At 55.7% G+C, this 23,559-nt stretch overlaps 5 protein-coding genes across 8 annotated transcripts; 3 read left to right on the top strand and 2 right to left on the bottom strand.

Annotated features, from left to right (window-relative positions):
* Nucleotides 1-699: 699 nt before the first annotated feature.
* Nucleotides 700-2,598, top strand: GP1BA (glycoprotein Ib platelet subunit alpha). Its single transcript, XM_052658925.1, has one exon. The coding sequence runs from the start codon at nucleotides 700-702 to the stop codon at nucleotides 2,596-2,598; it is 1,899 nt and encodes a 632-aa protein (XP_052514885.1).
* A 2,251-nt stretch (nucleotides 2,599-4,849) lies between these two features.
* On the bottom strand, nucleotides 4,850-7,662 carry SLC25A11 (solute carrier family 25 member 11). The gene is made up of 8 exons (XM_052657462.1): nucleotides 7,427-7,662; nucleotides 6,680-6,832; nucleotides 6,387-6,593; nucleotides 6,110-6,200; nucleotides 5,938-6,028; nucleotides 5,753-5,852; nucleotides 5,609-5,660; nucleotides 4,850-5,470 (listed from the first exon to the last, which is right to left on the bottom strand). The coding sequence occupies exons 1-8, from the start codon at nucleotides 7,519-7,521 to the stop codon at nucleotides 5,315-5,317; spliced, it is 945 nt and encodes a 314-aa protein (XP_052513422.1). The 5' UTR covers nucleotides 7,522-7,662; the 3' UTR covers nucleotides 4,850-5,314.
* Nucleotides 7,663-7,736: 74 nt separating this feature from the next.
* Nucleotides 7,737-12,349, top strand: RNF167 (ring finger protein 167). Its single transcript, XM_052657461.1, has 9 exons — nucleotides 7,737-8,611; nucleotides 8,694-8,774; nucleotides 9,957-10,082; nucleotides 10,177-10,264; nucleotides 10,425-10,515; nucleotides 10,736-10,841; nucleotides 10,984-11,077; nucleotides 11,704-11,784; nucleotides 11,863-12,349. The coding sequence occupies exons 1-9, from the start codon at nucleotides 8,528-8,530 to the stop codon at nucleotides 12,156-12,158; spliced, it is 1,047 nt and encodes a 348-aa protein (XP_052513421.1). The 5' UTR covers nucleotides 7,737-8,527; the 3' UTR covers nucleotides 12,159-12,349.
* A 487-nt stretch (nucleotides 12,350-12,836) lies between these two features.
* PFN1 (profilin 1) lies at nucleotides 12,837-20,497 on the bottom strand. 3 transcript variants are annotated; one of them, XM_052657069.1, is made up of 4 exons: nucleotides 20,433-20,497; nucleotides 15,404-15,593; nucleotides 13,795-13,987; nucleotides 12,837-13,181 (listed from the first exon to the last, which is right to left on the bottom strand). In XM_052657069.1, the coding sequence occupies exons 1-4, from the start codon at nucleotides 20,486-20,488 to the stop codon at nucleotides 13,084-13,086; spliced, it is 537 nt and encodes a 178-aa protein (XP_052513029.1). In that variant the 5' UTR covers nucleotides 20,489-20,497; the 3' UTR covers nucleotides 12,837-13,083. The 3 variants fall into 3 exon arrangements, with proteins under 3 accessions (XP_052513029.1, XP_052513031.1, XP_052513030.1); XM_052657071.1 differs by lacking the exon at nucleotides 20,433-20,497 and adding an exon at nucleotides 17,513-17,538; XM_052657070.1 differs by lacking the exon at nucleotides 20,433-20,497 and adding an exon at nucleotides 16,483-16,517.
* Nucleotides 17,772-23,496, top strand: ENO3 (enolase 3). 2 transcript variants are annotated; one of them, XM_052657067.1, is made up of 12 exons: nucleotides 17,772-17,802; nucleotides 18,990-19,076; nucleotides 19,361-19,456; nucleotides 19,837-19,895; nucleotides 20,062-20,131; nucleotides 20,551-20,684; nucleotides 21,615-21,837; nucleotides 21,930-22,127; nucleotides 22,314-22,515; nucleotides 22,936-23,044; nucleotides 23,199-23,257; nucleotides 23,344-23,496. In XM_052657067.1, the coding sequence occupies exons 1-12, from the start codon at nucleotides 17,787-17,789 to the stop codon at nucleotides 23,411-23,413; spliced, it is 1,323 nt and encodes a 440-aa protein (XP_052513027.1). In that variant the 5' UTR covers nucleotides 17,772-17,786; the 3' UTR covers nucleotides 23,414-23,496. The 2 variants fall into 2 exon arrangements, with proteins under 2 accessions (XP_052513027.1, XP_052513028.1); XM_052657068.1 differs by lacking the exon at nucleotides 17,772-17,802 and adding an exon at nucleotides 18,314-18,384.
* The last annotated feature ends 63 nt before the right edge of the window (nucleotides 23,497-23,559 follow it).

Here is a 23,559-nt window from a genome sequence, read left to right as displayed (position 1 = left end):
AGAGGGTCAGGGGTACATGGCAAGAACTGAGTCCATGGAGTAGGGGGCAGGTGGGAAGCAGCCTAGAGGAGAGTGAGGAGTGAGAGGGAGGCCAGGGTTAAAAGTAGGCAATTCTAAGAATGCAGCTGTGAAGGGGAAATGAGGAGGGCAGCTGGAGAGGTTTTTAAGCCTGGAAGCAAGTGGTGGTTGGAGTCCACCCCCTATCTCCCCAAGGTAGGAGGAGAGCAGGAGAGAACAGAGCCTAAAGGAGGGCTCAGGGCAAGTTGTGGAAGGATGTGATAAGGGCTTATGTCCAGGATGGAGGCTGTTCCCGGGTTCCGGGAGCCCATATCAGGCTGCCATTTCCTCCCCATCCCTACCCTCTTCCTGCTCTTATTCAGGCCCCCCTGGAGCTGGAAGACAGAAGGACCAAGTCGCACCCTGGAAGAAGCTCTGTGTCTCCGGCGGTTCTTCTGCTGGTCTGTGAGCTGGGGCCAGGGCTCGGGGAGGCCGGGGCCTGAGGGAGGGATAACAGCCAAGGGCTGGAGCTAGTAGTTTAGGCTTTGCGGGGCAAGGGGAGGAGAGGGGAATGAAGGGAGAGAGGTGTGGGAGGTGAGTTTCTGAAACAATCCTAGAGGCTGTAGTGGGGGCCAGGGCCTGGAGGCATACTGCTGAGGGCCCGAGGGGTGCCCACTCAAAACCCCTTGCCCGCAGGTCACCATGCCCCTCCTCCTCTTGCTGTTCCTGCTGCCAAGCCCTTCACACCCCGTCCCCATCTGTGAAGTCGGCAACAAGGACAGCCAGGTAGAAGTGAACTGTGAAAATAAGGGACTGAAGGCACCGCCTCCAAACCTGCAGGCCGACACCGCCATCCTCCACCTGGGTGAGAACCCCCTGGGCACTTTCTCCATGGCATCCGTGGTGAATCTGCCCCACCTCACTGAGCTGTTCCTGGGTAAGAGCCAGCTGACCAGCCTGCAGGCAGACGCGAAACTGCCGCGGCTGGAGGTCCTGAATCTAGCCCACAATAAGCTGAGAAGCCTGCCCGAGCTGGGACAGGCACTGCCAGCTCTCTCTATCCTGGACGTGTCCTTCAACAAGCTGACCTCGTTGCCTCCTAACGCTCTGCATGGCCTGAGCCACCTCCACGAGCTCTATCTGCGCGGAAACCAGCTGAGGACTCTGCCCCCTGAGCTCCTGGTGCCCACACCCCGCCTGAGGAAGCTCAACCTGGCTGAAAACGACTTGCAAGAGCTGCCCACTGAGCTTCTAAAAGGGTTGGAGGAACTTGACACCCTTTACCTCCAAAAGAACAGGCTGCGCACGATACCAACGGGCTTCTTTGGGATGCTCCTCCTGCCTTACGCTTTTTTCCATAACAACTCCTGGTCCTGCGACTGCGGGATCCTCTATTTCAGCCGCTGGCTGCAGGACAACCCCAGCAACGTGTACGTATGGGAGGAGGATGTGGACATTAAGGCCATGACCCCCGATGTGAAGAGCGTTCAATGTGTCGATATGAACGGCACGTACGTCTACAAATTCTCGGGGGATGGCTGCAACATCCCTGGTGACAGGGACAACCTGGACTACGATGAATATGATGAGGAACAGGAGGTAGCTGCCGTGAACACTGTAAGCACCCTCTCTAGCCACACCATGCACTGGGACCTGCTCTATTTAGCACTGACTACTTCGCCAGGCAGTCAGGTGTCCTCCTTGCCTCCAGTTAAGAAACTGACCACGATCCCAATTACTATAGACTCCATCACCTCCTCCAAAACTCTAAAACCCACTACTGAACCCCCCACAACCCCAACCACCCCAGAATCCACAACCCCGACCACCCCAGAACCCACAATCCCGACCACCCCAGAGCCCACTACCTCGACCACCCCAGAGCCCACTACCTCGACCACCCCAGAGCTCACTACCCCGACCACCCCAGAGCCCACTACCTGGTCCACCCCCGAGCCTACTACCCCGACCACCCCAGAGCTCACTACTCCGACCACCCCAGAGCCCACTACCCTGACCACCCCAGAGCTCACTACTCCGACCACCCCAGAGCCCACTACCCTGACCACCCCAGAACCCATAAGTGAGACTTTACAATCAACCATATTCTTAACCTCCACAGAATCCATTTCACTCCCCACTATCTTAGAATCCACCATAACCATCATCTCTGAATCTGACAACCTCTGGAAGGCCCAGGGATTGGCTAGTTCCAGTAACAACCCTCTTCTCAGCTCTGACTCTTGCTGTCTGTTCCTGGGCTTCTATATCTTGGGTCTCCTCTGGCTCCTGGTTGCCTCTGTGATCCTCATCCTGCTGCTGTGCTGGGTCCAGCAGGTGAAGCCATGGGCCCTGGCCACGGCCACCCACACGGCGCACCTGGAGCTGCAAAGGGGAAGGCAGGTGACGGTACACCGGGCCTGGCTGCTTTTCTTCCAAGGCTTACTTCCCACTTTCCGCTCTAGTCTTTTCCTGTGGGTGCGGCCTAATGGCCGCATGGGGCCTCTGCAGGCGGGTCGGCGGCCTTCGGCCCTGAGCCTGGGTCGTGGTGGGGATCTGCTAGGGACTGTGGGTGTTAGGTACTCTGGCCACAGCCTCTGAGGGTGGGTGGTTTGGGGACCCCGAGACAGAGTCTGACTCTCCTTTTGGGGTCTAATAGGGGGCGGGTGGGTATGGAGCACAGGGTCAGGGAGGTCTTCACTACTGTGCCTTTATCAGGAGTCTCCCCTGCACACAGTCCCAGACCCAACAAATCATGGAGGAGTTGGAGGGGAGGTCACCGAACAGAGCTCCGTATGCTGGATAGATGGTGGGGTTCCCAGACCACTAGGTTATTCCTATCACTTTGGGGAAGTTTTAGGAAAGGGCAAATAACATTGTAAAGGTGGTTCCCAAGTGTACCTGTTGAGGAAAACTTGGAAAAAGATGTGTCAATGTGTGGGCCCTGAGTGTCTCTGGATGGTATAAATAGGGGTGGTTTTCTGTTCTTTTCCTCTGTTTACCATTTTCTAGTTTTCCACCATCGTAATGTTATTTGTACAATAAACATAATTTTAAAATGGAATTTTGTTTCTTTGGGTGGTGCAGGGAGAGGGAAACAAGGCTGGGGCGCCTTCACCAGCATTCCCAAGGCCCCATCTGCCCCACCCTAGTTGCACTGCTCAGAAGCTCTAGTCCTGACCTGCACCTCCCCTGCCTGGGGTGCCTTCCTTCTCTCCTCCAGGGGTCACCAACAACCAGGCCACCGCGAGCAAGTTCCAAGTCAAGAATCAGAAGTTTCCTGGGAGCTCAGGGATGCTACTGAGGGTATCTGCCTGCAGCCCGCAGTACTAGGCCAGGTGGGTGCTTCCTGGCACCGGGGGGCACCAGAAACACAGCTCTCCTGCTCTGCCCAGGGGGGCAGGGCAGGGCAGGGGAGAGCCTGGCAGTGTGCACCATCTTGGTGGGTTTTACTGAGTTAATCTCAGGTTTCCTGCTATCAAGCCAGGAGGCAGGCAAATGGAGCCCACTTCTCTTCCCCAGGTGCCGTGGGCTCCGCCATTCCCCTTAGCATGCTGGGCAGACTTTCTCTCCTGCCTCTAGCCCAAGCCCAGACTTGGGGTCCAGAGAATCCGAGTGAGGGCTAAGCATTTCTGGCTCCAGGGAGACCCCTTCCTCCTTTGGGTGGTGCAGGGAGAATCTTCCTAATGTGAAACCCTGACATTTCTTTTCTTGCTTTGAACTCTCCCCATAATAGAAGACAGCTCTTGAGCTTGGCCACCGACGACTTCTGTGCACCAATCCGCCTAATGGTCCGGCTTCCCCTCTCCCAGCAAACACTTCACTGCCTGTGCTCCAGCTATTAGGCTCTGCAGAGATTACCGGCTCCTTAGAGTTTCTCTAAGCCTTTGCTCTCAGAGGGCCAGGAATGCTTCCCCGCCCTGCTTCCCTGACCAGTTGGTTACTGTGCAGTCTCTCCTGGCCCAGACCGGCCTGGGTGCTTCATGTCACCCTGCAATGGTCTGCTGGTGACTCTGTTTCTGTGTCACTCTCCTCTCTCTGGACTTGGAACTCATTAAGGACAAGATCCAGGCTTCAAGTGTCCCTAAGCAGCTCCTGCGGCCCAGGCCAGCATGTGTGCAGAGCGGGTAAGACAAGAGGCAGAGGTGGGAGGACCGGGCTGCACGGCCAGGCTGTTGAGCTCAACTTCTGCTTCTACTGACGGGTTCTGCCAAGGGGACAGCTCTCAGCTGCTGCCTGCCTGTCCCCTGGCCTGGCTCCGGAGAAGCCTTCAGGCCTCAAGCACCAGGCTCTTCTTCCAACTGACCTTCCTATGTCCTTTTATGTCCTAAGAGGTTTCTAAACTTCTTGAGGGCAGGGCCTGGTATCTCACATCTAAAGAAACAAAGAAGGCAATCACCCTCCCCAGCCTGTGGCCCAGATCAAGTCTCTGGCAAACATCTTCCTCTTCCTAAGCCTCCAGGCTCTGGGGGCCTGACTGTGTGTCCGCTCCATGACCTGCTCCCCCCGCCCCCACCCTCAAAGGTCAGCCTTCTCCTCTCAGGCTGTAATCCCTCCCTCTTCAGGCTGCAGAAGCAGTCACCAGACTCCCAAGGCTCTTCCTGGGGATTACATGAGACAACCTGGGCGTCTGCAGAATTCTTGGGGGAGCGGCTGGGAAGACTGGAGTTTGGGTTTTTCTCATGTCAGCTGCTGCAATATGACTGATTTATATATAACACTTGTATAAAAACCGTGAGTGCTCTTTCTTTAATAATTTTCTTACAAACTCCAGTTCCTATTCTCCAGGAGCATCTGCTCATTTGTCCGGTCTCCTCCCCGTCCTGTGCCCACAACTCTCCAGATTTGGGGGTGGTGTCAGCAATCCAATTTATTGATTATGTCCTCAGTGAGGTGGAGGAAGGGCCACGTCCTCCTACTGCAGACCTTTGATCATCTTGACGGCTTCTGCTATCTCCTGTCCCTTCAGCCCTGCCTTGGTTTCCCCACTGAGAACGGAGGGACTTCTGCTGTCCTATGTGTCCTGAAACTAATATCCAAGGAGGCCCCAGAAATCCCCAGTGAGCTTCCAAGGTCCCCCCAAGGTATAGCCAGGGACAGAGATGATGCTGATCAGGGCAAGGAGGGCAAGCTGGAGCTGGGCAGGACAGACCAAAGTCTTTAACCGTAGAGCAGGGAACCACACTGTGTTGGGAAAATAAATAGAGGGGGCCCAGGGTAGCAGAGTCCAGGCCCCCAGGGTTGGGGGGCACACTGACTGTAGGAGCAGGGGGTGAAACGGAGGCCCGGTGCAGTGACTCCAGGCCCCTCACCTGCCTCAGCCACTGAGGAAGAGACGCTTGTAGGCCTTGTTCATCTGCTCCAAGAAGATGAAAGTGAGGACAGTGTGGGGGCCCAGGCGGGCATAGTATGGTGTAAAGCCCTTCCACAGGCTGAAGAAGCCCTCGTAGCGGACGACCTTCACCAGCACATCCTAGACAGGAAGGCAGGCAGGGCACTGAGGCTAGGACCTAGCCTCTGGGGTCCCCTTCCTCTTACCCAGCTACCGCCTTCTCCCCCTGCCTCCCAGCATCCGATCCTGCAGCCCAAGCCCCAGGCTCTGGTTCCTCACCAGCCCATTCTTGTATTCTGGCTTCCCATCAATCATCCGCATGTTCTGAATCCTGAAGGACAGGAGGCAGGGACATGAAGACATAAGAGGGCCTTTCTCATCCCTCTCCAGGCCCAGGTCTGTGCAGATTGTCCAGATACTCACCGGGTCTTGACAATGTCCACGGGCATGGAGGCAGCAGTGGTGACCAGGCCACTGATCATGCTAGCACAGAAGTGGCACAGGATGTTGTCAGAGAAGTAGCCTGGGGGAGGTGGAGCAGGGGGTGGCAGTCAGCTCGAAGCTGGTCCAGGCTAGCTGGGAGCTGAGGGCTCAGCTCTGGGTCTCACCTGAGTCCAGTAAAAACTGCTTGGACTGGGAGTAGGAGGCAAGCTGGGCGGCGTTAACGACGACAGCCCGAGCCATGGTAGGGATGCAGCCCTGGGGTGAGGGGTGGAGGGGGAGTCAGAAATGCCCAAGACTGGACCCCAGGTCCCCTAAGTCTCCAGCCCCTCTACTCACCCTCCATAGTGTGAGGACCCCCTCTTCCTGGACAATTCGAAACAGGGCATTAAACACGTTTTTGTAGCCACGACGCTGGTCAACTGGAAGCCTGGTGGGAAGGCAGGGAGAGGCCAAGTTCGGGCTAGACCACTCTGCCCCCACAGGCGCAAAGAAAGGAAAGCCAGAATGCTGTGAACAGGTGAATGCTGTGCCCTAGATCTAGGATAAGAAATCACTTCTTTCATACTAGATTCCAGGGAATGGTGCTGGGGGCAGGCTCAGACCTAGAACTCACCGGCCATCAGCGGTCATGCGGATAAGAGCCACCTCAGCTGGTGTCCCCACAAAGGCACCAGTTGCACCTGCAGTCATGCCAATCACGGCCTTCAGCAGAAAGCCAGGGGGTGTACCATCAGTCCCAGTCAGGCGCTCAAACAGCACGGTATAGATACCAAGGCGAGTAGTAGTGTAGGTGGCCTGGCGCAACAGGCCAGCTGATAGCCTGGGGAGAGGAGTGCAGGGGTCTGAGTCAAGCCCAGGTCTAGAGCTGACAACCCACAACCTACCCCCATCCTTTGGCCCCAGTACCCGGTGTAAATGCCCCTCAGCCCTTCTGCTCTCAGGATGCTGGTGAGGGCATGGAAGCTGGTTTTGTACTCTCGTGTCTTGGCTCCTTCCCCACTCAGCTGCATCCGGTTCTTCACGAGGTCCAAGGGCTGCACAAAAACTGTAGCTCCCATCCTGGGGGAAGACAGGGGTGGCATCAACGGCTAGGTGTCTCAGATCTACCAAAGTCCCTTGGAGCTCAGCAACAAGAGGTCACAAAGGGCAGGGCCTGCCATGCCACTGACTAAGTGTTCAGGAGCTGGTGGGCACGTGTACAAGAGTCTCTACCTGTATCAAGAGCAATGGGTCTTAAAAGTCCAGCAGTCCAGAAGGGACCATGCAATGAAAGCGTTTCACGCAGCAACAAGGGTGTCAAGCAGTGACCCCGGGACTGCGTGCAGTCCAATCCAAGGAGAGGTGGGCATTCATGATCTGGGACCCCATATAGTCCAGCAGGAGCCATGCAATGACCTGAAACCCCATACAGTCCCGAAGTCAAGCAATAGGTTGGGAAACTCAGCTGGTCTGGTGGGGGTCGTGCATGCAGCCCAGAGGCCCTGCGATGGGTGAAAAGATCCTGGCAGCCTATCAAGTATCTTGCAATACGATGGGGACGGCACTGACCCCGTGTCAGCTCGGTTCACTGCAACACACCCAAAGAAGAACCGGGCCCGGTTCCTTGCACCCGTCCCTTCCTCCTCCTGTCCCATCCCTGGGGCCTGAGCTTACCCGGCCAGGCCCCCAAACAGGAACTTGACGGACTTAGGGGAGGTACGGGGCTTCCCGTCCATCCCAGAAGCCCCGGGACTCGCCGTCGCCGCCATCGCCACTCAATGGCCCTCGGCTCGCGGTACCGTGCGCGCGCGGCCCCGCTCGCGCCCAAGGTGACACCGCGCGCGCAACAGGGGCGAGGGCGCGCGCGCACACCCCTCCAGCTCTCAGGTCCAGCGCTAGCTGGAAGTTGGCGCAGGCGCAGGCGCGAGCGCAAAGGCGGCCGGGAGTAAGGCGGAGCTGAAGGAGGAGCTTCAAGAATGGATGCGGGAAGGGGTGTGGCTGATTTTGGAAGCCGAAGCTAAGGCGCAATTTTTATCGGATTGGAATCGCGGGAAAACGGAGAGGAGGGTATCTAAAGATCTCGCGAGATGGACTGAGCTAGGCTAGTCAGAATTAGGCGGTCTCTCGCGATACATAGAGGAAGCTGTCAGCTGGTGGGAGGGAAATGTGGTGAAGCCTCTCGCGAGACTTGAAGGTACCGCGGCGGCCAGAAGGAGGGCAGGTTTGTAAACCGGGGTGTTGCAGGGTCCTAGGCACTAGCGGGGAAACGACTAAGTAGTCATCTGATGCATCGGTGCTCCTTTCATCGCCACAGGCACTGCCTCCACCTCTGACCTTTCTTTTAATCGGTCTTTTAGAACCGGAAGTCCTTAGTCGTGAGCGTCCAATGCTGGAAGCGGCCTGACTTTCCTTGCCGGAAACTCTTTTCCAGGGGATGGGAAGACGGCCCACCTGGCCGGAAGTCCCACCCCTTTGAGCTCCCCCTCCCTTCCAGAAGTTTTTCTGTCACCTGTGCTGGTCTCCGTCCCCTTTCCCGGTTTTATTCCTATATCAGAAAAGGGTTATTTTTAGTCTCTCCCTCCCAGCTCCAATAGACTAGTTGGGTACCTCACTCCCCGAGTCGGAGGTCCTTTCCCGAGCCCCCATGTAGCTGGGAAGTGGGACCTGGGGGTGGTTGGACCCCTGGGATCCTGAAGGAGGGCCAGAGAGGGCGCAGAACTCCGTTTCTGTTCCTGTTATCCGGACGCGGCCCCCTCCGCCTCTCCTCCCGCTGCCATGCACCCTGCGGCCTTCCCGCTTCCTGTGGTTGTGGTCACTGTGCTGTGGGGAGCGGCCCCCAGCCGGGGGCTCATTCGAGCGGTGAGTCGGAGGGGCCAATGGGGGAAGGGCGCTGAAGGGAGAGTTTGCAGACTAAAGGGCCAACACGGACTCTTGTCCGCAGATCTCGGACCACAATGCCAGCATGGATTTTGCAGACCTCCCAGCTCTCTTCGGGGCTGCTTTGAGCCAGGAGGGACTTCAGGTGATTTTCTTCCCTTTTTCCTGTTTCCTTAAATTCTCTCTCCTGGGTGGAGGTTCAGGAGGCTTTCTTGGATGAAGCTGTTAGTGGGAAAAGTGTCAAGTTAGGACTAAGTGCAAGAGCACGTCTAGTGTGGTGGCAATCCAGAATCTGGAGGTAAAAGACGAAGTCTACTCCTAGAACTCTGGGCCTCGGAAGGGAAACTGAAAGTGGACTAAGATAACAGGTAAGGCTAGTGGTGCTCATCAGTGGGGTCTCTAGAGCCTTACTGCCCTTATGATCTTGACAAGTTAAGTATCTCTCTGAGCCTTAGTTTGTTTTACTGTAAAATGGGAAAATAATAGAACTTATCACAGGATTATTGGGAGGGTTAAATTAGACAAGCAGTTTTGTAGTACTTTTTCACAGACTACCATATAGCAGGAACTCAGTTGGGCCATAAATACCAGTATTATTGTTTGTAAAATGGGTAATTGGAAAATTAAAGGGAGGTGTTAAGAAATAAAATTCAACAGGACTGAATTTTAAAGCTCTTACTGGCTTTTATTTAATGACCCATGAACCCAGCAGATAGATCTCTGAAGAACTATACAAAATGAAAGATTTACGGGCAGAAAGGGGTGGGACAAGAGTTATACCAGCAAAGATTTGTTTGTGGCAAAATCACCTTGCTTTAGGGGACAGAAGGGGTCTATCAGGCAGATTACTTCACTAATGCTGACCATGTAACTCCAGATAGACTGGTTTAAGATTCCATTCTTGGGGGAAGTATTGAGTTTGGTAACAGGGGGCTCAGCACAAATACCTCCTTTTTTAAAAAAAAACAAACAAGTATGTACTAGAGCAGAGAATGTGAAATAACTTGAGAAAGTGATGTGGATGAATGGAGAATCGAATTACAGTGAGTGGGGAACTGGAAGGCCGAAGAATTAGCCAGGAGTGGGGGTACAGATTAGCTCATGTGGGAAAGAGAGGGATGATGCAGAATCTAGTAAAGGGCTGTTGTTTGCCCAGAATTGCATCTTCAGAAGGTTAAGAGGTAGATTTCCGACTTTGGTGTGGTTGTTCAGACCAACCCCAGGAACGAGGATGTGCGGGATGTGGGAGCCAGTGTGCATGGTGGAACCTGTGGGGAGCAGAACCCAGGGATATGAAATCCAACTGTTGTTTGCTTCTCTTCCCCAGGGCTTCCTTGTGGAGGCTCACCCAGACAATGCCTGCAGCCCCATTGCCCCACCACCCCCAGCCCCGGTCAACGGGTCAGTCTTTATTGCACTGCTTCGAAGATTCGACTGCAACTTTGACCTCAAGGTTGCTGAATGTGGTGTGGGAGCTGGGAGGGTGAGCGCCAGGCACGAAAGGTGGCAACGCCCATGACAGTTTCTTATCTGCCTTTTCTCCCTAGGTCCTAAATGCTCAGAAGGCTGGGTATGGTGCAGCTGTGGTACACAATGTGAATTCCAATGAACTTCTGAACATGGTGTGGAATAGTGGTAAGGCTGGACATCTACATTTTCAGTAGAGCTTAGACTGAGAGGGTGGCAGGAGGGGTGGAGCCTTAGGGAAATCAGTGCTTTGGGTGGGATGGGACAAGAGAGTCAAAGGATTCGTGTGGCAGCTTGGGTCCCCAGTGTAATGCCCTCATCCCTGCAGAGGAAATCCAGCAGCAGATCTGGATCCCGTCTGTGTTTATTGGGGAGAGGAGCTCCGAGTACCTGCGTGCCCTCTTTGTCTACGAGAAGGGGTAGGACCTGTCCCTCCTTCCTACTCTTCCTTCAGCACTTCCATGCCATCCTGGAGCCCAAGCCTGTGCCCCAACCATTCAGCCTCAGGCCCATCATACTCTTCCTCTTGGTACTTTCTCCCCCATCCCCACCCGCCCTGTCCAGAGCCAGTTACTTTGTCCCTCTTTCTTTGCCCTTTTGCCTTTTCCGCCCCTCTGATATTTGTCTTCCTTTTCCCAGGGCTCGGGTGCTTCTGGTCCCAGACAATAGCTTCCCCTTGGGCTATTACCTCATCCCTTTCACAGGGATTGTAGGACTGCTGGTTTTGGCCATGGGAGCAGTGATGGTGAGTAGCTCAGGGACCAAGATGGGAAGAGTCAAGGCCAGATTTTAAAGCCAGATTGGCTCTGGGGTTGCAAGACAGGGATGGTTTATACTGGATTGTCCAGATTTCTTCTAAGACTGATGCATCCACTCCCTTTCACCAGATAGTTCGTTGCATCCAGCATAGGAAACGGCTCCAGCGGAATCGACTGACCAAAGAGCAGCTGAAACAGATCCCTACACATGACTATCTGAAGGGTGAGGAGGGTTAAGAGCAGGCCTTTCCCACCGCTTACCTGGTTCTGAAGGAGCTGAAGCCCAGGAGATAAGGGGCAGAGATGGTAGGGAGATGTCAGTTTGAGATGCCATCTTTCCTTTTTAAACCCGTACATAAAAGGACAGAACAGGTTTTAGAGCAGGAGATGGAAAACAAAGATGATTAAATGGAATAGTTGGGGGGAGGGGGAAAGATGGAGGACCTTTCTCGTAAGAGAGAAGGTGGATGAAGCAGAAAAATGGAAGGAGTGGGGAAGATGCTGCCAGAGAAGGAAGGCACAGGTAAGAAGGGGCTGGGTCTTCAGGCCTGGAGCCTTCAATGCCCTTATAAGGCTATGGCAGAAGCCCCGCCCCACTTCCTCTCCTCCCACTCATTATCTCTCCACTCACACTAACCCCCAGAAAACCCACTTCCCTTCTTACCTCTGCTTCTCTTTGCTTGTGCCTTCTAACCCCAGATTCCTCATGTTCCACCCTGCTCATCTTAGCTCTTCCTCTGGCTCTTTAGAGACAGAAAAATATCTTGCAGGTTTAGCACAGGCCTCCCAGAGTGACTTCCTGTGGGCCCTGGTTCAGAATGGTTCTGTAAGACTTTCTTCTTCCACTAGGAGACCAGTATGATGTGTGTGCCATCTGCCTGGACGAATATGAGGATGGGGACAAGCTGAGGATACTCCCCTGTGCTCACGGTGAGGCCCTCACTTCCTGTGCCCATGTCCCCAGGCCCCCAGCAGGCATCAGGTGCTTTACCTCATTCCTCTTGGCAGCTTATCACAGCCGCTGTGTGGACCCCTGGCTCACTCAAACCCGGAAGACCTGCCCCATCTGCAAGCAGCCTGTGCATCGGGGTCCTGGGGATGAGCAGGAGGAAGAAACCCAGGGACAAGAGGGTGATGAGGAAGGGGAGCCAAGGGACCAGCCTGCCTCAGAACGGACCCCTCTTCTGGGCTCCAGCCCCACACCTCCCTCCTCCTTTGGCTCTCTAGCTCCAGCCCCCCTTGTCTTTCCTGGGTCTTCAACAGACCCCTCACCCTCTACCTCTTCAGCTGCCATCCTGGTTTAATACTCCCTTCCGCACCACCTCTGATGACCTGTTTGCACAGCCCCTCTTGCTCTCTCCAGTCTTCTAGTTTTGAGGGATAGGAAACACTTCCACCCCAGATTTCTCCCCTTACCCAGCTCCGTCCTTTTGAAGGGGTTCGGGGTACAAAGGGACAGGGTCTTCACTTACTGGGTTAATAAAACTGTTTTTGTGGACTAAGGAAGGGTGAGATCATTCTCACACAGGGAAATGTATTATCTTTTGGGGAACTGCCCCTTTCTACCATACAGGGGTGTGTAGGGAGGGGAGGCTAACCTGCCGTCTTGGGGACAGCCCCAGTAGGCATCTGTTGTGACTCAGAGAGGGAGAGCCCCACCCACACATGAGGATGACTCAACTGGCTCTGCCTTGCCCGCAGGCCTGGACCCATTCTCTGGTCTGGATGGCTCTGTTCCATTATCCACCAATTCAGTTAGCTAGCACACTGGGGACCTAGCGCTGGATATGTTATTGGAGAAGGCCTGGCCAATTTGGCCAGGTGTTTAATCCTGGACATGAAAGCAAGAAGCTCAAAATCTTAGACCTTGTAGTCCCTAAACCCTCCTGCCGCTTCTAACCCCAAGCCAGGATAAAGGAGACAGGTCACAAGAGCTGTTCTCCATCCTGACACCCAGGCTAAAACCACACAGCACCTTGTTAGTAGAATCTTTTTTATTCAGAAAAAAAACCCAAAAAACAAAAAAGTTTTCCAACCACACACAGGAGGGGTATGGGTTGGGGGCAGGGGGTGTCTGTCCATCCAGCCCGGGCCCCCAGCCCATGTGGTTTTGGCAGCAATAAGGGGTGTGGGGTAATGGCCCAAAAAATAAAAATGGTGTATGTATGTGTGTGGGAAGGAGAGGGGTGCAAAAGCAGTGGGGAGTGGTGAGGGGAGGGCCAGACGAGGTCAGTACTGGGAACGCCGCAGGTGAGAAGCCATTTCATAACATTTCTTGTTGATCATACCGCCGTGGACACCTTCTTTGCCCATCAGCAGGACTAGCGCTGGAGGAAAGAGAAAGGAGGCTAGGACCCAGGTGTCACCACCCCACCCCCTGCCAGCTGTTCAGCAGCTGTCCAACCCTGGGGGCTGTAACCCAACCTCATCTCTCCCAACCCCCCACACACAGGCAGGCTGTCAGTCACCCTGAAACAATAGGTCTTTTCAAAAGGGGAAAATCAAGCTTAAAGGCTGGAAAGGAGCGCAGTAAAATTTAGGGGTCAAAGGCTCCCGGACTGTTGACTCATGTGTTCAGGCTAGAAATGGCTGTGGATGAGTCGGCCACCTCCAAGTTTTCACAAAAGAGCTCAAAAGACAAGAGCAGAATGCTGACTTACGATGAACCTTTTACCTCCTCCAAGAAAACAGGGAGTTTCTCCTCTGAAAATGCTCAAGGTAAGAAGGAACTTAAGAGGTAATACAGTTCAACTTCTTTACACCGTATGGTGAGGCACTGAGAGAACTAGAGGAACAATTCGATGCCCCAGCATCCGGCAGGCTGGGAGTAGAAACCTGGTTTGATCCTTTCATACTAAGTGACCACACAGAAGAACCCAAAAGATTAACAAAAGGAGGTACGTTAAGGATTTTGGAGCTAGAGAATGGGTAAGAACTCACTCTTGGCAGTCATGGTGACAGTGATGTTGAAAGTTGGGGCTCCACCGGTGCTCTTGGTACGAAGATCCATGGTAAATTCTCCATCCTGCAGCAGTGAGTCCCGGATCACAGAACATTTCTGGCCCCCAAGCGTTAGCCCATTCACGAAAAAACTTGACCGGTCTTTGCCAACCAGGATACCGACCTCAGCAGGCTGAAAAGGGAACCAAGCACCCAGCAAGTTAGTCAATACACCAAAGTTCTCACCTGTCTTCCATTTCTCAAGGAAGCTAAGCCCCCTGGGGTGAAAGGTGTATGTTATGTGCTTTGTACACATTCGTGAAATTTGAGAAACTAAGGATTGTTGGAAGTGCACAAAAATACGATCTTGAAACCTAGAGAATGGTAAAAGGAAGGGACAACATGGTCCTCTGACTCAGATGTCGATTTAGGTGTCGTTTAATAGGGAAAGCAAACCCAGTAAATAAATGGGGCCAAAAACCAGTTAAGAGAATGGAGTGGAGAGCCTTGGATGCTCAGAACTCTCCTTCAGGAAAAGCAGAAGCGAAGAGGGGAAGGGAGGGGGCGGGCAAAGCAGGAGAAGCAACTTTGCCCTTATTTGGTCAAAGGTTCTGCAGGAGTTGTTAGGGGCCCGGACGCCTGGGTCTCTAAGTAACTTAAGAGTTTAGGTTCAGGTATCTATGCTCTAAGATGAGGAAGCAGATGCCTGGGGGCATTCAGGGAAAGTCGAAGAACTTTTGGAGGGGGCCTGGGGCTAGACCCGACAGCCAGCTCTCGGGTCTAGATACCCCGGGGAACGTATCTTCCCCTCCCCCTTACACCCCAAATCCCCACATCCGGTCCCCTCCCGCCCGGAAATCCCCTTCCCCCCCTTTCGAACTTCCGCTCCCCCTCCCCACTTCCGGGCAGTGTGGACAGGGGAGGTGGTGATGGGGACAGCAGTAGTCATCCCTTCTTCCTTCACTTATACTGTCCTAGAACTTCTCAGAAAGTTCCCCTGCTCCAGGCTCTGCCGGATGGCGGGAAGGGAAGGCGAGGGGACTCCCGGGACTGGTGTCTCAAGAATGCTGAGTCCGACCGGCCGACTGGCGGGGAGGGGGTCGTCGTGTGGCGCCCTAGCCCTCTCTAATGGAGTTGGGAGGGGCAGGGACCCAGGCCATGCGACTGTGGCTCCCTCCCGTCAGAGGAACAATAGTGGAAGGGGCGCGAGCTGGCGGCCGGAAGTGGAGCTAGGGGTCCCGGGGTCCCCAAGTCCCTGCTCAATCAAAATCCCGGGTAGAAACTACGGCGCGTGCCCGACCCGCCCTGGAGGAGGCGGAAGTGGGCCGCCGCACCGGGCGGCGCACCCTCCCCGCCCCGTGCCCCGGATGTAACGCCCCGTCGCGGAAAGCGGGGCGGCGGGCTGGCTGGGCGCCGCCGCCCGGGGCGGAGGACTCAGGGGGCCATGGAGGGGCCCGCTCACGTGCAGCCGCCATTCGCGCCACTTCCAGGGCAAGGACCGGGTCACGGCCTTTCGCCGCCCTCCGCAGACCGCGCCCGCCCCCACCCGAGTCCCTCCCTCAGGGTCCAAGCCGGGCCAGTCCCCAGGACTGTGCAGGCCTCTCAGTACCGTGATGTTGACGAAGGTCTTGCCGGGGACGGCGGCCCAGACGGAGGGCGAGTCCTTATAGCCCACGATGGCTGCGTCCTGACAGGTCCCGTCCGCCATGAGGTTGTCGATGTAGGCGTTCCACCCGGCCATGGCGCTGCTATTGGGGCTGCTCTCGGGGCTGCTGCTGGGGCCGCGGGCTGGGCTCGGGCTGGCGGGCGGGGGAAGACTGAGAGCTTGGGGCACGCGCTGCCGTCCGGACCGCGGCTCTGCTAGCTGTGCAGCAGCCCTCGCACCGCCACTTCCTGCTCCTCCCCACCCCCCTAGATTTTTATTTGCAAAGGGCGGTGGGGGCGGGGCTTGCTCCCCACTCCCTCTCTCCCTCCCCTCTCCTGCCCAGATACCGAACTTTGCAAATGCATTTTAAAAAATCCCTCCCCCTATTGCAAAATTTGCAGAGTTCGATGGAAAGCGAGGCAAAAAGAATCGGGGTGGGTGGGGATGGGTTAAGATTAGGGCCCGCTCCACTCCGCCTAAACTATCAGACTTTAGTGGAAGGAAAGGTAGTGAGCCAGAGGGAAGAAGGAAAGTGAAAGAAGTAAGAATTAGCAAACTGCAAATTTAGCAAATTAAAGAGGATTCGGGTAACTCAGGGTTAAACAGGACGACTCCCCCTTCCCCCACCTCTGCCGGGGGCAGGAACGGCGGGCGGCGGCGGGGCGCGTGCGCCCGCGCCTGCGCCGGGGCCGGGAGGGAAAGCGCGTGGGGCGGTTAGGGCAGACGGCGGGCTTCGCGGGCGCGCGCCCGGGCGCGCCAAGCGTGACTGATTTGGACCCTCGGCGAAGGCAGGCAGGCCGGGGACGTGTCTCCCGCCGGGCGGAAGGGGCGGAGGCGAGGCGTGGCGTGTGCCTGGCCGCTTCTGCCCTCTTGATTTTATTTATTCAAGAAATAAGGTAGTAAAAGGAAATTAGACCAAATGCCCCCGGCCGTCTTCAGAATTGAAGGCACCTACCAGGGACACTTCTGTCCCCAGCATCTGCCCGGGCGGCACAAGCGGTACTCACTGGAGCCCACCTCGACTCCAGGGGGTTGTGACTCACTGGATCAGCTCCAGCCTCATTCCTCACTCCACGTCCCAGCCCTGCCCGAACCCCGGTCAGCAGTTTGGGTGCTCCTTGGCCCGTGTCTGCAGAGGTCATTGAGCACCGTGGGGCCAGACGGGCGGGCCTATTTTCCAAGGCGGAAGAATACTAAGCGGTTTCTCAAGATTGCAACTTTTTCAAGAGGAGGAAAGTCCCTTCAACTTTGCCCTTTTGGGTTTTTCTTTTTCTTTTTTTTTTCTTTTTCAGTAAAACTTAGGCTAAGAACTTGTGTGCGATGAGTTCGCTGGCTATCCACCGGGAAGCGGGTGGGGCAGGACCTGGAGTCCGGCTTAGGTGACTCTAGATCGCGCTGGCCGCCGGGGCCGCTGAGGGGCTAGGCCGCTTCCGGTCCCTCGGGGGAGGGGCGGCTCCCGGGCGCGAAGGGGCTTCGTTTCCCTCCTGACCTCCGCAGCGGGCGCGGCCACTCGGAACCCACGGAACACCCGACGCCCCCCGAACCAGTGTTCCTCGACAGCCGCCGCGGCTGACTCACTGGCCAGCTCGGGCGGGGCCGCAGGCGGGCACGTGGCGGCGCTCCCCGCCCGCCATCCTGACCTCTGGCCTACCGCACCCCCTACCCCAGGGTGGAAATCTCCCGAGAGGGAGCGGCCAGAGATAAGGGGGTGGGGGGGTTGGCGAGAAGGCTGGGAGACACACCGCGGGGCAGGGCGGGGAGGGGAGCTCGGGAGAGAGCTTGGGGGTGAGTCACCGGGCGCCGGCGGCTCGGGCGCCGGCAGGCTAGGTCTCCCGAGTCCGGGGCGAAGAGCCGAGAAGCCGGTGACCCTCGCCCGCCGGCCGGCCAGCCGGCTTGAAACCCGCATGCCCTCCGCTCCTGGCCCGAGCTGCAGCCAAAGTCAGGGCTGACTTTACTTGCGCCGCACCCACTGAGACGGAGAGAGTCACAGACTGCAGAGACCCACTTCCCCGCCGTGCTAGAGGCCCACCCGACTGGCCCCGGCGGTCAGACGCTCAGAAAGGGGCACTTCACCTTCTGTCCATTCACTTTTTGGGGGGTCACTTTTGATTCAGCACCATTCATTGGTGGGCTGGGATCACGCCCTAAAGCGCCAGCAGTCGCGATCGGTGGAGAAAGGGCTTCTGACTGACAGCTTCCACGCAGGCGATAAGTGCTGTCCCAGCGCTATCAGCAGGGCGCCGCGCCAACTCCTAGAGCCTGTCTAAATTCGTCTGTCTCCCCCCCTCCCCCACTCCCCTCGCCGGCCGGGAGAGGGTAGGATGGGGTGGCTCGGAGAGAGACCGCCATGAGGACCCTGAGAGGTGAGACCCTCTCGCCTTCTGAGTGGGCAGTTCAATTTAGAGCTCTGCTCTCGGCCGGAACCCCCTCCCCAGCTCCCATTGAGGACGGAGGCAGTCCCCCGCCCGCCAAGTGAGCTATGGATGTCACTCCTGCAGCCCCTTTTCCAGGCCCCCTCCCCAGCCCTGTAGGGCTCAGGTTACCCTTGGCCTTTCCTAAAGGGCACTAGTTCCTCTTTAACCTTTGCAAAAGAGGAATACAATCCTGACACGGGGAGAGCCCCCTCCCCCCAATTCTGAAGCCCCTCTCCTCTTTCTCCCCAGGAGCGGAATTAAAAATAAGGACTTTTATTGGAGAACAGAGAAAGGAGGGGATAGTCACTGACCTTTTGGGAAGGGGGCAGGTGCCTAGGGCCCAAAGCTGCTGCTTTAGGCTGTAGTGGGCACTTGGCTGCCAGCCTGGCTTCAGGGGGAGGATGGAGAGGGGGAGAGGCGGGGCTGGCTGGGGTACAGGGTGGCTCCAGGATAAATTCCCGGCCTGAGAGGGGGTGAGCTGACACTGTCCCAGCTGCCACCTAGACTCAGAGCCCAGCGAAGACATCCCAGGTCTGGTGAATCTTCCAGCCCCAGGGGATGGGGGTGGTAAAGGATGAGGGCTGTGCTGGCCTGGGGGAAATGTCAGCTTGTGCTTAAGAATCCTGGAGGGGTTGGAGCATACAGGATGGGGGTACCCAAGGATAGGAAAACGAGACTGTGAAGAGAGGCATACAGAGATGACGGAGAAGGGGAGTTAGAGTTGGAGCCAGGTGGTGGAATTTGGGGCCCCCGAGGATTTGGAGAAGGCTGAGGAGCAGGAAAAGTGAGGTAGAGTAACAGGAGAGGCTTTAAAGGCTAGGAAGCCATGGAAAATAGAGTATTTGGCCAGGGGGTGGAGGGAGAAGGCATAGTGCAGCTTTGTGGGAGATGGGGTTCAGCAAGTGGTGGAGTTTTAAAAGAGAGGCCCCGTATTCTGAGGATGGGAGGGTGGAATAGGAGCTGTTCTGAGTGGGGGAGGGGGCTGTGCCTGCCACTTTGGTCTGTGACCTTTTTGTGAGGTATTTTTAGCTCCAGCACCTGCCTCCTTGGGGTGGGGAAGACTCTTAAAGGGCAAGGGATTTGGGGTTCCTTAAGGGATCAGCTGTCCATACTTATTCACACCTCTCACCCTGCAGCCATGGCCATGCAGAAAATCTTTGCCCGGGAAATCCTGGACTCCAGGGGCAACCCCACTGTGGAGGTGGACCTGCACACGGCCAAGGGTAACCCAGGGCTATTGAATTGGTTTACCTAGGAAGACCCCCAACTCCATCTGCCTTTGCCCCCCAGCTGCATGCCACATCCACTCTTTTCTCTGGAATCCCCTTCTCCAGACTTCTCCCCAGGCCTTGCTCTTCCAGCTTGACTCCGCCCCCCCCCGCCCCCCCCCCCAGTGAGGAGCCATGGTCTCTCTACACTGCCCCCTGTCTCCGGGTTCCAAGAGGAGACCTCGGCCCTTTGGAGGTGAATGGGATTCTCTGTGATCTTCCAATTCCTCCCATCCCAGGCCGATTCCGAGCAGCTGTGCCCAGTGGCGCTTCCACAGGTATCTATGAAGCTCTGGAACTAAGAGATGGAGACAAGTCTCGCTACCTGGGGAAAGGTGAGGAAAGACCAAGGCTGGAGGAGCCATATGCAAGGGAGGCTTTCAGGATGTGGCATGAAATGTCTGCATAAGGTAGAGAAGGGGTCCCCAAACTCCAGGGCACGGACTGGTACCTCTTGTCAGATCACTGGCAACATTAGATTAGAAATAAAGTGCACAATAAATAGAATGCACTTGGGTCATATGGAAACCATCCCATACCCCTACCCCATGCCTGGTCCATGCAAAAACTGTCTTCCATGAAATTGGTCCCTGGTGCCAAAAAGGCTGGGCATCGGAAGAGGAAGGGAAACTGAAAGTTCTCCAGGAGCTGGGGGCCGCGGGAAGAGACCTGATTGCATAGGAGATCTGAACCCCCTGCTTTGCGGCCTCTCCAGGCGTCCTGAAAGCTGTGGAACACATCAACAAGACCCTCGGCCCCGCGCTGCTGGAAAAGGCAAGTAGAAGACGCACTCCTTCACCTGCTGCCTCATCCCCACAAGCTCAGGCTTGGCCAACCAAGCCTTCTGACCCGATACCTGCATGTCTTTTTCCTCTAGCTCACATCCTGACTCCTGAGAAATCTAACTTCTGCTCTCCCCTCCTTAAACTTCCCTTTTCAGAAACTAAGTGTAGTGGATCAAGAAAAAGTTGACAAATTTATGATTGAGCTGGATGGGACAGAGAATAAATGTGAGTGAAGGGCTAGGGACAGGGGATGGGCTGTGGGGGCCAGGGCAGAGGTAGGGGCTGGAATGCAGGGGCGGGGTTGGGGAGGACTGTGGCCTGAGGTCTGGTTAGGATTATTTCTGCATCCTGCATTTTGGGGCACAGTGTAACGGGCGGGATTTGTACTCATCCCCCAGGCATTTCCTGATGCCTGCACCATGCCAGGCTTGGGCCCGGCTGTGGATACAGACATGAAGTTGACAAGTTTCCCTAGGGTGGGGGATCCCAGGGCCGGGTAGGGTGGGGAAGAGATATGTTAACTTACTCAGTGCCCAGTGGTTTGGAGCTCTGGATTCTTTCTGGGGTGACCAGAGGGGACATTCTGGGAGACAGCCCTAAACCCTGTGGGTGGAGCACTCACAGTTTATACTTGCTTCCTCCAGCCAAGTTTGGGGCCAATGCCATCCTGGGCGTGTCCCTGGCCGTGTGTAAGGCTGGAGCAGCTGAGAAGGGGGTGCCGCTTTACCGACACATTGCAGATCTCGCGGGGAACCCAGAGCTGATCCTTCCAGTCCCTGTGAGTGCAGCCACCAGGTCACACCCCACAGGCACTCCACCCATCAGGGGAGGGCAGGGGCAGCCCCCAGAAAATCCACCTTCCAGACCCAGCTTCCAAGAAACAGTTTCTTGAAATGGAACCTCTCCTACTGCCGTCCAACCTTCCCCTTTCCCACAATCCAAACCTTCCCTTCAACCTCTCTCTGCTTCTTTCCCTAGATGTAACTGGCTCCTTCACGTTCCAATCCCAGGCTTAGTTACTCCACTTTTTCATTCTGCTGTGCCCCAACGCCAGATTGGATGGAGAGCTTCTTCATGGCAAAGATCTGGGCGTTTTATTTTTGTGTCTTCTTTAATCCTTATGAAACCAAATTTGCTCTTTATGGAAACCCTTTGAATTTAATCGCAACAATAATGTTACCATTTATTGTTACTTACTAGGCAGATTGTATAAGAGCCTGAGCTCTGGAGACAAGCTGCTGGGTTCTAATCCTGGTTTTGTCTCTTACCTAGTTGTGTGACTTCTGGCAAGTTTATTGAACTTCTCTGAGCCTCAGTTTCCTCATCTGTAAAGTGAAGGATAATAAACTGTACCTAGTTACAGGGTGGTTTAGAGAACGAAATGAGCCAATAAAATATATGTAAAGAAGTTAGAGCAGTGCCTGGCCTGTAGTGAGTGCCATGACAATGTTAGGTGTGCATGCTAAGAACTGTGCATCCAACTTCTCTTAATTTTTCACCTAAGATCCTTCAGGTAAGCAGATGATATCCCTATTTTATGAAAATGAGGGCAGAGGCTCTGAGGAGTAAAATTTTTCATCTAGACCACTCAGTAAGTAGGGGACCCAGGATTCCATGTTGACTTCACCCCCCCACCCCCGCCACCCCAATCCCTTCTTGATTCCTGGAAAAACTGGCCCAGGTTCTGAGCACCCTCTCCCCGTCTCAGGCCTTCAACGTGATCAACGGGGGCTCCCATGCTGGAAACAAGCTGGCCATGCAGGAGTTCATGATCCTGCCTGTGGGAGCCAGCTCCTTCAGGGAAGCCATGCGCATTGGGGCCGAGGTCTACCACCACCTCAAGGGGGTCATCAAAGCCAAGTATGGGAAGGATGCCACCAATGTGGGTGATGAGGGTGGCTTTGCACCCAACATCCTGGAGAACAATGAAGGTCAGTGTGAGCACTTGGAGGGGCAGGACGCTGGGGGTCCCCACGGAGATGGGGTGCACTGGAGCCTCAAGTCCTCCCTTGCCCTCTCCCAGCCCTAGAGCTGCTGAAGACGGCCATCCAGGAGGCTGGTTACCCCGACAAGGTGGTGATTGGCATGGATGTAGCAGCATCTGAGTTCTATCGCAACGGGAAGTACGATCTCGACTTCAAGTCACCTGATGACCCCACTCGGCACATCAGTGGAGAGAAGCTGGGCGAACTGTACAAGAACTTCATCAAGAACTACCCTGGTGAGACCCCGGCTTCCACTGCTCCTGCCCAAGTCTGCAGCAGCTGCTCAGCACACCGGCCTCGGCCGCTCTGCTGCCACCACCTCAATCCCTCCCATCCTTAGCCCCATTGCAATTTTCTGACCCATTACCCCTTTGTGAGGCCCTTCTGACCTTTAACCCGACTCTGCTTCCCTCCTCCACCAGTGGTGTCCATTGAGGATCCTTTTGACCAGGATGACTGGGCCACCTGGACCTCGTTCCTCTCGGGGGTCAACATCCAGATTGTGGGGGATGACCTCACAGTCACCAACCCCAAAAGGATTGCCCAGGCGGTGGAGAAGAAGGCTTGCAATTGCCTGCTGTTGAAAGTCAACCAGATTGGCTCGGTGACTGAATCCATCCAGGCGTGAGTGCCTCCTGGCCCAGGGCATCATGGCCTCCCTCCACCTAGCTCTACCCTCTCCAGCTACCCTCTTGTCCACTAACTCCAGGTCTGACTCTCGCTTGGCTCCTGACCCACCCTGCTCTCTCCACCTCGAACCTTTGACTAACTCCTGACCTGACCCTGGAACTTAGGTCATTGTCACCCTGCCTCAACCCATCCCTACCCCTGCCATCCCCATCTCCCAGATTCTGCTTCTTCCCACCAGCATCTCAGGAATCCAAATTTAAGATCAGGAATCTCCCCTTCTCTCTTTCCTCAAGAACTTTACCCTCCCCACACATCTCTCGTTCCCCAAAATAAAAGGGAAAGGCCTCACTCAGCCCCCTGCCTTTCACCCTGAGGAAGTCCCACCAGGCCTTATCAAGTGTCCTCTCCACCCAGCTGCAAACTGGCTCAGTCTAATGGCTGGGGGGTGATGGTGAGCCATCGCTCTGGAGAGACCGAGGACACCTTCATCGCCGACCTCGTGGTGGGGCTCTGCACAGGACAGGTACTCCTGGGCCCTCCTTTGCCCAGTGTCTGAGTTTCCTTCGAGTCCCTGGCTCCCTGCCCCAGAGCTGAATGCCACCACAGGTTGCTCTCTCGGGGCCAGGTGCAATCCCTTCTCTAATCTCTTGCAACTCCTGGAATTCTTCTCTCTTCAGATCAAGACTGGTGCCCCATGCCGCTCAGAGCGTCTGGCCAAATACAATCAGCTCATGAGGTACCATGGGCACAGTGAGCCTGGGCATCAGGAGCTGAGGGCTTTTGGGTTGGAATATCACAGCCCTGACCGTGTCTGCCTTCCAGGATTGAGGAGGCTCTTGGGGACAAGGCTGTCTTTGCTGGACGCAAGTTCCGTAACCCGAAGGCCAAGTGAGAGGCTGGAGGCCCCAGGAGTGCACAGGACAGACCTGGGCCTTCAAGCCCTTCCCCCTGAAATAAAACACTGGTGCCAACCAAGTCAGTGGCCTGCTCGTTTATGGGAAGGGGGAGAGGAGATGCTGGTCCCTGGGCTGGATCAGA

The sequence above is a fragment of the Budorcas taxicolor genome, chromosome 19 (genome assembly GCF_023091745.1).
Source record: "Budorcas taxicolor isolate Tak-1 chromosome 19, Takin1.1, whole genome shotgun sequence".
Classification (NCBI taxonomy): domain Eukaryota; kingdom Metazoa; phylum Chordata; class Mammalia; order Artiodactyla; family Bovidae; genus Budorcas; species Budorcas taxicolor.
The sequence above is the reverse complement of the archived record's forward strand: the minus strand, read 5'-3'. Positions and strand labels throughout refer to the sequence as shown.

Bases quoted from the DNA above. Each gene is read 5' to 3' on its own strand.
- ENO3 (XM_052657067.1), top strand. The intron at 19,896-20,061 runs GCAAGTAGAAGA...TTCCCTTTTCAG, and splicing joins GCCCCGCGCTGCTGGAAAAG to AAACTAAGTGTAGTGGATCA. The intron at 23,258-23,343 runs GTACCATGGGCA...TCTGCCTTCCAG, and splicing joins AAATACAATCAGCTCATGAG to GATTGAGGAGGCTCTTGGGG.
- GP1BA (XM_052658925.1), top strand. From the start codon at position 700: ATGCCCCTCCTCCTCTTGCTGTTCCTGCTGCCAAGCCCTTCACACCCC.
- RNF167 (XM_052657461.1), top strand. From the start codon at position 8,528: ATGCACCCTGCGGCCTTCCCGCTTCCTGTGGTTGTGGTCACTGTGCTG. The intron at 11,078-11,703 runs GTGAGGAGGGTT...TTCTTCCACTAG, and splicing joins TACACATGACTATCTGAAGG to GAGACCAGTATGATGTGTGT. The intron at 11,785-11,862 runs GTGAGGCCCTCA...TCCTCTTGGCAG, and splicing joins GATACTCCCCTGTGCTCACG to CTTATCACAGCCGCTGTGTG.
- SLC25A11 (XM_052657462.1), bottom strand. From the start codon at position 7,521: ATGGCGGCGACGGCGAGTCCCGGGGCTTCTGGGATGGACGGGAAGCCC. The intron at 6,594-6,679 runs GTACTGGGGCCA...TCCTCTCCCCAG, and splicing joins CTGAGGGGCATTTACACCGG to GCTATCAGCTGGCCTGTTGC. The intron at 6,201-6,386 runs GTGAGTTCTAGG...CCTTCCCACCAG, and splicing joins CGCATGACCGCTGATGGCCG to GCTTCCAGTTGACCAGCGTC.
- PFN1 (XM_052657069.1), bottom strand. From the start codon at position 20,488: ATGTCCCCTCTGGTCACCCCAGAAAGAATCCAGAGCTCCAAACCACTG. The intron at 15,594-20,432 runs GTAAGTTAACAT...CCCGCCCGCCAG, and splicing joins TCCAAACCACTGGGCACTGA to CCCGAGCCCAGCCCGCGGCC. The intron at 13,182-13,794 runs GTGAGTTCTTAC...TCTTTCCTCCAG, and splicing joins TGTCACCATGACTGCCAAGA to CGCTAGTCCTGCTGATGGGC.